General features: G+C 40.3%; 1 protein-coding gene across 2 annotated transcripts in view; it reads right to left on the reverse strand.

Annotated features, from left to right (window-relative positions):
- Positions 1-1,289: 1,289 nt before the first annotated feature.
- The window catches only part of PIDD1 (p53-induced death domain protein 1), a 69,091-nt gene continuing 55,435 nt past the window's right edge, over positions 1,290-14,945 (reverse strand). The window contains exons 13-17 of one of the 2 annotated variants that reach the window (XM_073604820.1): positions 10,504-10,622; positions 10,152-10,259; positions 7,807-8,121; positions 6,709-6,914; positions 1,290-3,657 (exon numbers count right to left, since the gene is read on the reverse strand). In XM_073604820.1, coding sequence (XP_073460921.1) covers positions 3,414-3,657; positions 6,709-6,914; positions 7,807-8,121; positions 10,152-10,259; positions 10,504-10,622 — 992 coding nt within the window. In that variant the 3' untranslated portion in view covers positions 1,290-3,413. The remainder of the gene's footprint in view (positions 3,658-6,708; positions 6,915-7,806; positions 8,122-10,151; positions 10,260-10,503; positions 10,623-14,945) is intronic. The other variant, XM_073604821.1, reaches the window with a different exon arrangement.

Genomic DNA, 14,945 nt, shown 5'->3' on the forward strand with positions numbered 1-14,945 from the left:
GGGACAGAATATCCCAGCCTTTCCAGGTAGTGTTGTGGATTGCCTGCTCTCTCCTACTACACATTTCAACTAGACACACACTGTAATGGACTTCGAATGATCAATAGGAATGTTAAGAAGGTGGGAGGGCAAGTTCCATTACAATCAGGTAGTACTACTGATTTACAGGGTCAGTTTTCCTGGTATTCAGCTTTAGAAGGAGCAAAGAAAGCTGTGTTATGTGCAGACACCTCTTAGTTCTTCCACTCTATCCTCTTTATTCTTTTATATGTGACAGGATCACTTTAAACTGCAGATTGCAACAACCTATTAACCATAAGACCCTTTCACACGGGCATTCTGATCAGGTCTGTTTGTCAGTTCATTAGGTGGACCTGATCTGGAGCTCCATGAAGCCATATGGACAGGCTGACACCCACCTACCTCCATCTAGGTTCGGAAAACAAAACAAAAAAGGACTGCATCCTTTTCTTTTTTCCAGACCTAAACCTGATGGATCAGAGGTAGCCTGATTAGCTTCTATTCAGCAGGGGATCTATTCACAGAACGGACTCTTCTCTATCTGAAAGGAGCCTAAAGCAACAAAGAATGAAGAGCTATTGAAAAAAAACATATCTGGGATGTCTACTATTTTAAATATAATCTGCCATTACCTCCTTTAGTATGAAGAGAAAATCATGCCTGCATCTGACCGATATCTGCTAGCAGTTACTGTACTCCAACTACATATATCAAATCAGATTGTTTCTGCAGTCTTACAGCTGGCAATATATTTTTGACCATATCTTTTGGGACCTAATGCAGGCCATATATGGGTCAAATGCCAACAAATTTTCAATTTTCTGAAAATCCGAAATTTTGTGTGTTTTGTAATCCGATGTTGCCACCATTAATTTCGAAATTTGACCAAACATTTCACCTCATGTTGCTACAGAAAAGAATTCTAGTGGCCAAGAATCGTTTTTTCTTTCCAGGTCACAGCTTATGCACATTTCTTTTCGAATAGATTTCACGCATGATTCTCTCATCATTGATTAGAAATTTGTTAGTTTTTCAAAAAAAATCCAAACATGCCCAATCACTCAAATTCGAGGGGGGCACGAAAATCTGCCATTGCTGTGGCCCACTAATGGTGGAAAATTTGAATGAAAATTCTTTTGGAATTCGACCCATGTATGGCTGGCTTTAATGTATGAAGGGAAAAACAGCAGCAGATATTTGCAGATCAATTATATATGCCCATGTAAAAGAAAGTACAGAGTTTTTTGTAGCAATGTTATTTCATAAAGTGACTCTACAAACAAAGTATTTTATTCATTATTTTTACATATTTTACACAATATTTACAGCTCTCTACAACACATGACATTACATTAACTCCAGTGGTAAAGGATGTACAGTTCATTTACAAATCATTTGATTTACACTCTACTCCTTATCTCAAATTCTTTGCTACTTGTTCAAGTGACTTCCAGAACCAGTAGACTGTTTTTAAAAGATTAGTTCACCTTTACTTATTTTTTGCCCAAAACATCCCCACGCATTACAGTGTCCACAGCACATTACTATTCACTGCTCTATTTTCAAAGAATGCATACTTTTTCAGCTGCTGATTTAATTGTCCTCCTCTGTTCATTCAGCAGATGGTAGAACATACCAAGCATCAGATGTGTGGCCCTTAAAACTCACGATTGAGCCCTTGGCTTCCTTCTCTACCCACACATGCACAGTCCACTTTGGCAAACATCAGTAATGGTGAACTAACCATTTAAGTTGCCTTCCACTATGTTTTGAGCTTGTAGCAGTCTATGAGGAAGTCTCCAGCATCAATAGAGGTAAAAGCAGGTTATAGGTCCTAGACCTAGAGGATCTGTACACCAACATTTTCAGTTGGTGGATCATGCAGATATGTGGTATTATTATTATTATTCAGGATTTATATAGCGCCAACAGTTTGTGCAGCGCTTTACAACATGAAGGCAGACAGTACAGTTACAATACAATTCAATACAGGAGGGATCAGAGGGCCCTGCTCGTTAGAGCTTACAATCTAGAAGGGAAGGTCAAGTGGAACATAAAATAATAGTTGTGGGGATAATGTGGAAAATTTTTTGTGTATTTGCCAGCCCTGCACTCCTGGGAATACAACTGGGACAGTTCGGGAGAGATCTGAAACATCTATGCAAAGAAAGATTTTTACTCAGGTTATAAGAGATTTATGAATCACATTGTGATCTCATAGTAAATATGTGTGACAAGATTGAGATATTTGTCCTTGCTGTGTGCACAAAAAAATGATATCTACTATCTGGGGACCAAAATTAACTTTTTTACACATATATACTATGTACATAATAAAAAATTTACATATTAACACAGTACATACATTCCATACATAATAAGTACATCAATATGCATGTTGTATACTTTCTTTAAAAATCCAACATTCTGTAGTGACATTCACATGGTAGAGTTGTGAGTAATAAAAAAAATTTTTTGCAATAGGTTACATTACACTAAACGGTCCACCTTGTAGGTTTCACTGCCTAAAGCAGTGCCATCTTTCTTCCAACTAGTACACTGTAGTGTAAAACAGACAAATTAAAAAGACTATGTTAATAGCATTTAGTCTTATAGGGGCTGATATACTAAAGGCAAATAGGCTGCTGAAGTTGCAAGGAAAACAAAAAAAAACTGCATTTTTACTTGCACATGATTGGAAGATTGAAGTCAGCAGAGCTTCACCTCATTCACTAAGCTCTGGGGCAAATTTCTTTGCAAAGTGCAACCTCCCTTGCAAAGCAAACACCCTATGGGGTGGATTTACTAAAGGCAAATAGACTGTGCACTTTGCAAAGTGCAGTTGCTCCAGAGCTTAGTAAATGAGCAGAAGCTCTGCTGACTTCAATCATCCAATCATGTGCAAGCAAAAATGCTGTTTTTTTAAAATTTTCCTTGCATGTAATTGGATATTCTTTGCAAAGTGACGGTTTACCTCATTTACTAAGCTCTGGAGCAACTGCACTTTACAAAATGCACTGTCTATTTGATTTTAGTAAATCAACCCCATAGTGAAGCCGGTTTTGTGTAGCCTGCATAAATACCCAGTGAGGGAAATTCTCACATCTTTCTTGGTTTGGAATAAAAGTGTGTGTGTTTTGTCTATGCAGGGAAAAATGAAAGGTTCACCTTTTTACTTTGCCTTGTTTTGGGCATAGCATAAAATAAAAGGTTCACTTTAAACAGAGCAGTAGTTTTCAGTATATGAAGCTTGCTTTTCAAATGACATTTGTGTAGTTGCTAGATTTCAGCCTTCTGGTAGAACACAGACTTTCTTGTCATGGAAGGAAAGCTAAAAGCTCCACTGTTTATTACTCCTCTCTCTTATATACCATCTTCTGTCCATTGAGTCCTCATGACTGGCTCATGACAATGGCTGAGTCTTCACTGCTGTTGCCTTGGTCAAGACCTACTCTTTGGATGGATTGTCTGTACTTTTCTTTTCCTAAAGCAATCACATCTTCTATTTCATCTGCAATGTCATTTCTCTTGCTATTCCTCATGGCCTTCACAAGCTTCTCTATGCAGTCTGTCTCTGTAGAGTTCCTCTGTGCCCACGTAAATAGCATATCTAATACCAGCTGATTGAAATCATTGCTACAAGAAAAGAAAATACTCTTGGGTCATTTCTTTTTAGGGTGACATTTCAATTATTAAATTTAAATTACAAAAGCAGTTATTGTAGAGCATGCATGCTCAACCTGTGGCCCTCCAGCTGTTGCAGAAGTCCCATGAGGCATTGCAAGGCTAACAGGTACAAGCATGACTGCCAAAGGCAGAGGCATTATGGGACTTGAAGTTTCACAACAGCTGGAGGGCCACTGGTTGGGCACCCATGTTGTAGAGGAATATTGGGATTGTATTACATCACGGCACAGAACAACTTGCGAATTAAAATGTATTATTGGAGGTTGCCCTGCTCCAAACCCTGCTTGCCTACATTACCTGTCCCTGATCTGGAGGGATATCAGCCATGAAGTAACAAACTCACCTATAAAAATTCAAAGTACAGACTGTCCATAATACTGGATGGAAAATGAGACTTCATCTATGTGGGTAATATCTAATTGGCTGGAGAACAGGTGAGAAGAAGACTGAAGGGAGGGCTGGGGACAAGACTGTTACAGTTCACTAAAAGGCTAAGACTTACAGTATGTAAAGAACTTATTCAGTGAAACCATCCTAATTAAATGCCTCTTTTCACCAAACTGTGCCCAGAGCTAGGTAATAATTCATCTGATGTTAAATCCAGTTACTATCAAACATGATTATCTTGCTCAGATTACCATTGTAGATAGAATAGCTTTTTATATGTCACCAGAACACCATCAAAAAAGATCAAAGAGAGGGGAAAGGAGGGAGACAGCACAACTACTCTGGTGTAGCAAGTTCCCACAAGGTTTAATTACAAAGGAAAGTTAAAAGCAAATACGCACTAAAGTATAAAAACCATACATTTTTAAATCCACAAGAGAGGGGGAGCCTGTGGTTGAGGCACAGTCCTAAAAGAGCGCAGCTGGATGGATGGATGACCGGCACAGTCCGGAACTCTGTGCCGCTGACTGTTGGTAGGGAAATGGCTCTCACAGCCCAGCTAGTATGTGGAACGCCACGGCTTCCTCTTTCCCAGTGCCAATGGCCGATGGATGGTAATGTCCATCTGGAGTCCAGGGTCACAGGATGCATTTCGAGGGACCTCCCTCTTCCTCAGCTGCTGGCAGGACTGTACCTCCACCACAGACCACAGGCTCACCCTCTCCCAGAGATTTCAATATGTGTGGTTTTTATACTTTTGTGAGTATTCACTTAACTTTTCTTTGTAATTAAACCTTGTTGGAACTTAATACACCGGAGTGGTTGCGCTGCCTCCCTCCTTTCCCCTCTTTTGTTATACAGATGAAGTTCCACTTCTGCTTTGACAGCAACACCCCTAGGTTGTTAGTTCCTTTTGTCTAGTTATAAGGGCTACCTGCTCATCAAACCCCCTCCTCTTCACTTTTTGTCCGTATCATTTTTGGTCTGCATCATTGCCTTTGCTTATTTAATGGTTAATTTTTCAATTTCATCATTTACATTTCCCATGTGTGGTTGAGTACTGATAGCCTAGTGCCATTCCTGGCATTGGGGAAATAGTTTTTTACATATAAAAAGCTGATAGAAAAATCAGCCTATCAGCAATCACCCAAAATAAAAAATAGTTTTTGATAGTCTTAGCCTTTATTATGTTAAAACAGAAAATGTTATCTATCTGTGAATAATCCATATCTACAGTACATGAGAAACCTGCATGCACCATTTTCTCACATTATTTAGGAATACCACATGGTACATAAAGTGTAGATGTATTTGAAAAGCTGTACATGACTTTAAACCCATCCCCCTAGAAAAGAAGCTTTTGCAGATCTTTTATTTAGCTACAACTACACTTAAGGAAATCCTTCTCAAAAAGGGCCAGCCTGCAATCCTGGATGATGCATACATGGTTGTACTTTGAGCTCTAGAAAAGCACTGCATTGGCTGAAGATTTGCTCCACTTCTTTTAAAAAGTGTTCAGTGGAGATCCAAATGCATCCCCAGTGCCCATTTCTGCACAAGGGCCTAAGATTACTACTATTAGAAAGTTCAGTGTACAGTGTATATGCCTTTTCCCTATCACACTGCTTGTTAAAGCATCTTTTACATTTTCCATTGGCAGTCACAGCCATGCAGTCAGTGGAGATGCCTTTGTTTTAAATTAAATATGAGCACCCAGCATCCTTAACCAGAAAAGGATTCCTCATGCAGACCATCTAATTCTTCTCCTTCTCAAACTAAAAGAAAAGATTTGGGGCTGCAGGTCTACTTTAATCAGTGACATACGGTTGATCAGTAATTAGTATAACTGTTTTCAGTGTGGAAAATTCCCAGTCTGTGACCTACTGTATGAGACTAATGCTGCCCATAGATTTAGCTTCTTTTTTATTTCTTTCATTTAGCCAGTGGGCCAAACAGGAAAAAAAAAACAGGTTCCCCCATCCATACAAATGAGGTGGACAGAGCAATTCTCCGTTGTCAGAATACACTGATCAGAGGGCTGCAGCCACTAATCAACAAAAGTTTTTCCAACATCACCATTCGTCAGAAGTTGATCATTGGATCGATTTCTGTGGAGCAGGAATGGCCATAAATTTATTTAAATTCAGCCAGTACCTGCTGAATCAGCCAAATTTCAATCTATCTATGGTTAGCTTAAGCCTGACAATGTGGATAAAATGATTATTAATCTACTGAAGGTGATATTTTTGAACATCGATTCGAGATGCTTACCCCCATATTGGGCAGCAACAAGGGGCAAAATGCCATTGGACTATTTATTCCCTCCATCTCCCTATGCATGCACATTTCAAGAAATGATCTTATATATTGCAATTTCTAATAAATTGTCCTAGTCTGATTATAATTAGTGAACTTTCCCGGCCAGCCAAATTGACTGTCAGAAACATCCATACTAAACATTATTTTGCACCTGGGAATCAGGCTTCGTGGCTCAGGCTAAATGGAAACAATTGCAAATAAAAATACAGAAAATCTGTTCATAGAAATTACACAATAAAGTTGAGCTACATGTCTCTGGTACATTAGACTGAGGTCAGGAGCTCCTGAACTCACCTGTTGTTATGCTTAATACGTAGTAATTCTGTATGCGGCAGACCAAGGTTAATGCCAATGTTCATCCAGTCAGATCCAATCTGTGTGGCAATACTGAGCAAGTTGGTTTCTGTGAGGTAACCAACTTCAGCATTGCCTAAATTCAAGGGACGGAGTGAGTAGCTAATTCCTTGCCTTTCATTCTCCTGGTTAAGACTTTTCATTTTCTGTACATAAAAGAGAAAAACCAGAACAAAAATTGTTACAGTTTATACTTTATTAAGAAGTTTTGTTTGTGTTTTTAAGTGGACCTGAACTCAAAAATGAAGCTTTGCTATATTATGGGGAACATTTAGGAATGTTAATGGTGCCTAAGCAACATCCTAAAAATGTGCTTTGTCTTCTATTCATCCAGAAAAAGAACAATGCACTTCCAGGTACATGAGGGTGCCTAGGTACTCCTGAACCTACAGCCTCCCATCTTTATATCTGTGGTTTGAGATCCAAGGCATTTCTGCTTCTGACTGCTAGTCTAAAGATATTTTGAATGAGTTCAGGTAAAGTCGTTACTGTGCAGCTCTTTGTTCTGCATTCAGGAGGCTCTGACACGAGGAAGCAAAATCCTGCCCCTACCAAGATGACCACCTCGACAGAGAGGCAGAACAAGGCATGGTAAGCCAGTAGGAGAGTAAGATCAGCATGATAGGCCCCATGCAGTAATGGTGACCAGTCTTTTAGGTCCTTTAGCTGCTTGCTGTGGGGGCACTCAACAGGAGGGAGGGGCCAGGAGCACTGAAGAGGCACCCAAGAAGAGGAGGATACAGGCTGCTCTGTGCAAAGCCAACTGCATAGAGCAGGTAAATATAACATGTTTGTTATTTAAAAAATACAAGACTTTACAATCACTTTAAAGAAGTACATGAACAACTTTTGGATTATAAAGTGTTTTCGGCCCCATAGACTTTAATAAGAGTACCTGTAAACATGCCTTTTGCAAGCCTTTTTGCACCTGAAGAGCTCTTCTCCTCTAAAACTGCTCTCCTCCATTCACCCAGCCCAAGAAACAAAAGCCTGAAATTTCATGCTTTTCTTAGGTGCGAATGCAGGCCTATAACTTACCTGGCTTTTTTGGGCACAGAGTTTTAGAGTTGTGTTCCTCTTTATTCCTTTCGCTCTCAATGACATATGCCTTACTTTTTGCAGTAGCTGAAAAAGCGTGTTCATCTGACAAGCAGCTGTTATATGGAAGCAATCCATCAGCCGCCAGTTTCCTTTTACACATTCTGGCGGCACTGTTCCTCTGTCACCACGTGTGCTCTTGACATGCTTCTCAGGCTCTGTTCTCCCATCAGTGAACCCGGGATTGGCATGCAGGGTAGATGGGAGGGAAATCAATGAACATCTGTTCGCTGATCCCTGCTTCCTAATAAGAACCTGGAAGCAACCAATATTTATTGACATAAAAATCTGAAACTACCACTATTTCATTCTTTAGGGTCTCTGCTTTCAGAAAATATATAATGTTTTGGGCATAGGTGTGCGCAGCCTATTGCATTACATTGCACATACACACGGTGACACACAAAACTTCTGTAACATCTTAAAGATAAAACTGTATAGAGTAATAAATAAAGCTCTGTGTGAATGAGGTCTTGGGGCACATTCACATGGATGTTGTGGCCTGTACAGTGTGAATCTGTGTTTTTATGTGGTTGGAGCTGTGGGCAGGCAGCCTGTGTTATACCATGAGGACACAGCAGCTGTACAAATACAACTGCAGGTCCTAATTTGCAGGCGTGTGGATGCAGGTCAGGTGTTGCTAACTGTCAGTATTTTTACTGGCAGCCAGACAAAAATGGGCACCGGCTGGGGGCGGGTTTGGCGGAGGCGGTGGCTGAGCGTGTCATGTGATGTCATCGTGCAAGGGAGCAGAGTGGCCAGAGCCTCATGTGCGGGTCTGTAGGATGGGAGCAAGGCAAGCAGGAGCAGGACTGTCAGTGCTGTTTGGACTGGGGTGGGCTGGAGGAACCACCTGGCATTGTGACTCAGGAGGGGACGTGTCATGTCGGTGAGGTGTCATCATCATTATCTGTGATGCTGCACACCTCTGTCAGTGTCTCTGTGAGAGTCAGTTTCATGTGTGTGCCCGTCCATTCTAAATTCTTGTCCTCCTGAGCGGAGTCTTGTCCCTGAGCTACTTACTTACTAACTTGAAAATAAAATAAGAAATATGTTTTTTGCCTTAATATCTACCTTAGCCACTTGACCTCCAGAAGATTTATCCCCCTTCATGGCCAGGTCAATGCGTTATTTTAACCGACAATTGTATGGTCATGCTGTACATAAATAAAATTTATATCATTTTTTTCCCACAAAGAGAGCTTTCTTTTGTTGGTATTTGATCACCACTGGGTTTTTATTTTGTGTGCTATAAACAAAAAAAGACTGACAATTTTGAAAAAAAAAAAAACTTTTTTACTTTCTGCTATAAAACATATCCAATTCAAAATTTTTTTATTTTTTTAAATTTTTTTAAATTGCTTCATAAAATTTAGGCCAATATGCATTATGCTACATATGTTTGGTAAAAAAAAAGTCCAATAGGTGTATATTGATTGGTTTGCACAAAAGCTATTGCAATCTATAGTATACATACTGGAATTTTTTATTTTATTTTTATACTAGTAATGGCGGTGATCAGCAACTTGCAGTGGACAATCTAACACTTTGTGGGAACCAGTGACACCAATACAGTGACAAGTGCTAAAAATATGCACTGTCATTGTACTAATAACACTGGCTGGGAAGGGGTTAAACATCTAGGGCAATCACAGGGTTAAATGTGCCTAACCAGTGATTTTGTGTAAACAGTGTGCTACTTTCACTAAGGTATGTGATGGCTTATAGTTCCTGCTTTGCAGGAAATCAAAATCTAGCACATCCCCACTGTTAGGACAGAGCTCTGCATTGTTTACATACTATAATTTTGTAACTTTTGGAAATGCCAGTAAAAAAAGTTTGCTGTGCCAGTAAATGTTGGGTGTCATGGCAGTAAATTTTAATCTGATAGGTTGGCAACACTGATGCAAGAGTATGGCCCAAAATACGGACAGTGTGCATTTGGGGCCCCTCACCCACAACTGCACACCTGACAAATTAGGACCTGTGGCTGTACAACAGGAAGAGGCACACAACAGGATTGGTTCTTAAAGGTGACGCCCACACCAATCACCTCTCTCCTACCCACATCTGATTTCCTTGCTACCCAGGCACCCTGGAGCATGGGCAGGTTCGCAATGGGAGGTGAACAGGGTGAGCCCAGGCACACCTGGCACACCCCATGCGCACACCTACGGTTTTGGGGGGTTTAAGTGCTCTTCAGGCCTAAAATTATTTTTTAAACATGTGCAATAAATATTACAAAGGCTCTGGCAGCAAAAGGGTTAAACAAAACTTCCACCTACTGGTAATCTGATAGGCAATGTGGCCATCCAGTCAGATTTTGTGCCTTTTCTGTGCTTATGGGCTTCCTCCGGTACAGCATCTGGAACTGATCCACGGTAAAATGACACCTGAGGAAACAGGACCAAGACAGAAGTGATTGACAGTACTTTCATAACATGTATACTGTAACATTAGGCAGCATTCCAACAACATAAGTGTATGGATAGCAGATAAGACACATTATGCATTTTTCACAACGCACAAAAGAGCTGTGATTCAGTTTTGTAGATATCAGAAAATTACTTTTGATATTGTGTTCTGTACATTATAAAAAAAAAAAACTGTAGTTTTTTTGCCCTGGAAGTCACTCACCTGCCCTTTAACATCGTCTTGTTTTCTGTCAGTAGAAGAAGTCACATATACCTCCTTCATGTTTTTCATTTTTGCATAGAACACGAAAGATATTTTTCCATCCACACAATCTGGACGCTCTGAATCAAAATAAAGAATGTGAAATTTAGCAATGCAGGCTCCATAAAACACTCAATAAATGACAGAGGACAATGTGTGATAAAAGGAAGAACAAAGATAAGAAACATTTATGTATGGTTAGCTTCATAAAAGCAGTCATTCCATATATAAGTAATTCACTTAGAAAAAAACTGTACATGCTTAAATATACTGGGGGGAATTTAATAAAGTGCTACTACACTTTTCTGGCACTATGGCAGCACCAGATTCAAAAACCCCTGCTGCCAGTTTCTGTAGTTTTACTGACATGTGCAGGAAATTAGAGTAGTTCTTGATATGAAAATTTGGACAGAACAAGTCCATGCCATACAGGTCCTTTCCACCCTACTGAGAAGGCCATAGCTTTCACTGCTCCCCCAGATATTATCAGCACCAAACCTGTTTCTGGTCAAATGAAATCTTTTATGGCAAGGTCAGTCACGCCAATCCAATGAGACTACTTTTTTTTTTTTTAATTAAAAAAACTTTATTAAATGCTAAAATTACACAAGATAACAATACCATGGGATAGCAAATACCTAGTATGAAGTCACGTCTCTCATGATGCCAATATGTAATGTGGACAATTCAATACATAACTTTACAGCATAGCAGTCCAAGAAAAAGGTTGATGCGTTTCATATAGAAGCTTCCTCTGGACCTTTTTCACATGTTCATGAGAGAGTGACATCTCACCCTAGGACCAAAACCAGGGGCGGCATCCAGCAACAGCTCAGATGATAAAAAATGAAAAACCCAAATCCAATGCGACTACTTTTAATAGCCTGGCTATGGAATAGACTAGACTAGAGGTGCAGGGATTCTCATCTGAGGTTGTTCAGACCTTGGTGACCAGAAGATCATCCATGAATGCTATATATGAGAGGATATGAAAGAAGTTTGTTTTGTTTGCTCAGCAAAAGCTTTCTCTCCTGTGTTGCCTTCTCTAGCCAATATTCTAGACATTTCACAGTCAGCGCTAGAGGTTGGTCTGGCAATCAACTCCATTTAAGGTACAGATCTCTACCTTATCTTTCACAGGCGGCAGATGGGTGGAAAAGCCAGTGACCAGATGCTTCTTGCAGGTGATAATCTATATATGACCTTGAGGGAATTCCTTGTTCCCTCTGTGGGACTTATGCCGCGTACACACGGTCGGACTTTTCGTCTACAAAAGTCCGACAGCCTGTCCGACATACTTCCGACGTACCTTCGGCGGACTTGCGGCAGACTTTCTTACGAACGGACTTGCCTACACACGACCACACAAAAGTACGACAGCCTAGTACGCGGTGACGTACACCAAGTCCGACGAGACTATAAAACGGAAGTTCAATAGCCCGTACGACACCCTTTGGGCTCCTTCTGCTAATCTCGTGTTTATCTCGTGTTAGTAGAAGTTTGGTGAGAGACGATTCGCGCTTGTGAGACTCGTATTTTTCAGTTCGTTTTAACTGTTGTTCAGTCTGTGCTTGTGAGGTTTGTATCTGCTTTTCAGTGCGTTTGGTCAGTTGGCATTGAGAAATCTTTGTTTTATTGGCCGCTCGTTCCTGATTTTCAGGTCGTTCTTCACAGGCCTTGCTGTTCTTCAGTGCGTTCTGTTTAGTGCGTTCTGACCAGCCGACCGTTTTGAAGCCATGTTACCTGTACGTACTCGTCGTCGAGCTCGTGCATTGTATGTGCTTGGTGCTGTAGTTTATTCTTCAGCCCAAGACCAGTCCATGAACAGGGCGAGGAGGAGTTCATGGACCAAGAATTGGTTGCTTCAGCGTGACCAGTTCTGTCACATGCCTTTGCTCCGTGAGATCCGTGAGAATAATCCTGAGGATTTCAGGAACTCTCTCCGGATGACGGACCCCGTTTTTGACCGTTTGTTGGCTTTGCTGACCCCCTATATCAGCAGGCAGGATACCTGCATGAGGCAAGCCATCACTCCGGAGCAGAGGCTGGTCGCTACCTTGCGGTATTTGGCCACAGGGAGAAGCCTGCAGGACCTTAAGTTCTCGACAGGCATCTCCCCCCAGGCTCTGGGGATCATTATCCCAGAGACCTGTTCTGCCATCATCCAGGTCCTGCAGAAGGACTATATTAAGGTAAGATATTTTTCTTTTATTAGCATCACATGTTCTTTTATGTAATCTTTGATAATGTAATGTATTTCTTGCTTCAAACACTACTTACCATCATTGCAATATAGTGTGAATGTCCCCTTTTTATCCTCACACATGCTGGATTTTTTTCCTGTTATTTTTTGTCATGCATGTATATTTTCCTTCAATAACCTCCCCAGCATGAAGTGATGGGAACATATCCACCTAGTCTACTCATTTTGAATGTATTTTGTTTGAGTGTATTTAGTGTGCTTATAATTAGCAATTAGCTAGATTTCCCAACCCCCCCCCCCCCACCTAAACTCACTCCAAATAGTGTGCTGCTAAATAGCAATTATCTAGATTTCACAACCCCCCCCCCCCACCCTCGTAAAAATTAGCTTGAATGTTCTGTGGTGTTGATTTGTCTAAAGCAAATATATGTTGCACTTTGCAAAATGCATGTGCACTCTACAGGTGCATTTGTTCCAGTGCTTTAGTAAATGAGCAGAAGCTCTGCTGATTTCCATCATCAAATCATATGCAAGCCTCAAAGTGTTTTCATTAATTGCCCTTGCATGTGATTGTGTACTCCTTGCAACATGAATGCCTTTTTACATGACCTCATTTACTGTAAGCTGGTTAGCAACTGCACCTGCAGAGTGCGACAACTGCAGTCTTGTAGCCTTTTTAGTCCCTAAATTCCTGCGTGTCCTAAAAGTAATCTTTTTTAGGGATTTCACAACCCCCTAAAATGTAATCAATGTTCCATCAGAGGGGGTGAGCAATCTGATAAGTGTGCCTTTCCATATTAGTTATTCCAGAAGAATTAAATTATTGAATGTTATACTGATGCTGGGGAATAATGTTTTTAATTGTCTAATTTTCTTGCAATGTTAGCTTCCAAATTAATTGATTTTGGTTTTCTTGTTTGATTCCCCAGTTTCCTTCAACGCCACAGGAATGGCAGACTGTGGCATCCCATTTTGCCAGCCGTTGGGACTTTCCCAATTGTGGAGGGGCTATAGATGGGAAACATGTCCACATTGTGCCACCACCCCATTCGGGGTCATACTATTTTAATTATAAGGGGTTCCACAGTATTGTTTTAATGGCGGTGGTGTCGGCACACTATGATTTTTTATATGTGGACGTGGGGAAGAATGGCCGGATGTCGGATGGAGGAGTATTTGCCCAGACGGAGTTCTGCCAGCGTCTCCAGAGTGGTGGCCTGGGATTGCCACCTGATGCGGATAACGTGGAAGGACTCCCCTTTGTCTTCATTGCCGATGAAGCCTTCGCTCTCAGCAAGCACCTCATGAGGCCATTCCCCCAAAGAACCCTCACCCCGGAGAGGAGGGTTTTTAATTTCCGGCTGGCCAGAGCTAGAAGAGTGGTTGAGAATGCGTTTGGAATTCTGGCCAGCCGGTTCCGCCTGTTTCAAACAGCCATTAATTTGGCGGAATACAAACTTAATTTTATCATTTTATCGTGCTGCATTCTGCACAACTTTTTAAACAAACATTCTCAGAATTATATAGGCACAGTTGGGCCTGAGGCCGGACAAATAGATGCCAACCTTACGGGCCTGGATACTGTCCGTACTGGCTTGGCCCCCCAAAGTGCCCGTCAAGTTAGACAGCAATATGTTAATTATTTTATGGGTAGGGGGGCCATTGCAATGGGCCAGGATATTTAATTTTTTACAATAAAAAAAAATTGATGAAATCTTGCATTATATTTATTGCTTGCCTTTCTTTTGGGCTGTCTCCTAGGTTATGGTCGAGCAGTTGTAGTGCCAACTGTATTTTAATTTTAAATGTCTAAATAAGCTCCATTGCCACTGTAAACAACTTTTTTACAATTATAACCAAACTGATACTGAGCCTTGAAATAACAAACCACACATTTATTTAATTCCTATAAGGAGATGTTTTTATTAATGGTTGTTGTGCATTCAGTTCTGCATTTAGTATAAAATGTTCATAGACAAAAATATAATGATATCTTAATAATGTAGAAAAATATAATTATATTTAAATATTTCTACCTAATCCACAAAAAAATATTTTTGGCTTTTTGATTTGATTTTCAAACAGGCTTTTTTTTTTTTTTTTTTTTTGGTTTTTTAAAATCAAGTTTAGTTTTTTTTTTTTGTTTTTTTGAAAATCAAGTTTTGTTATTTTTTTGTTTTTTTTGAAAATCAAGTTTTTT

The sequence above is a fragment of the Aquarana catesbeiana genome, linkage group LG11 (assembly GCF_042186555.1).
Source record: "Aquarana catesbeiana isolate 2022-GZ linkage group LG11, ASM4218655v1, whole genome shotgun sequence".
NCBI lineage: Eukaryota > Metazoa > Chordata > Amphibia > Anura > Ranidae > Aquarana > Aquarana catesbeiana.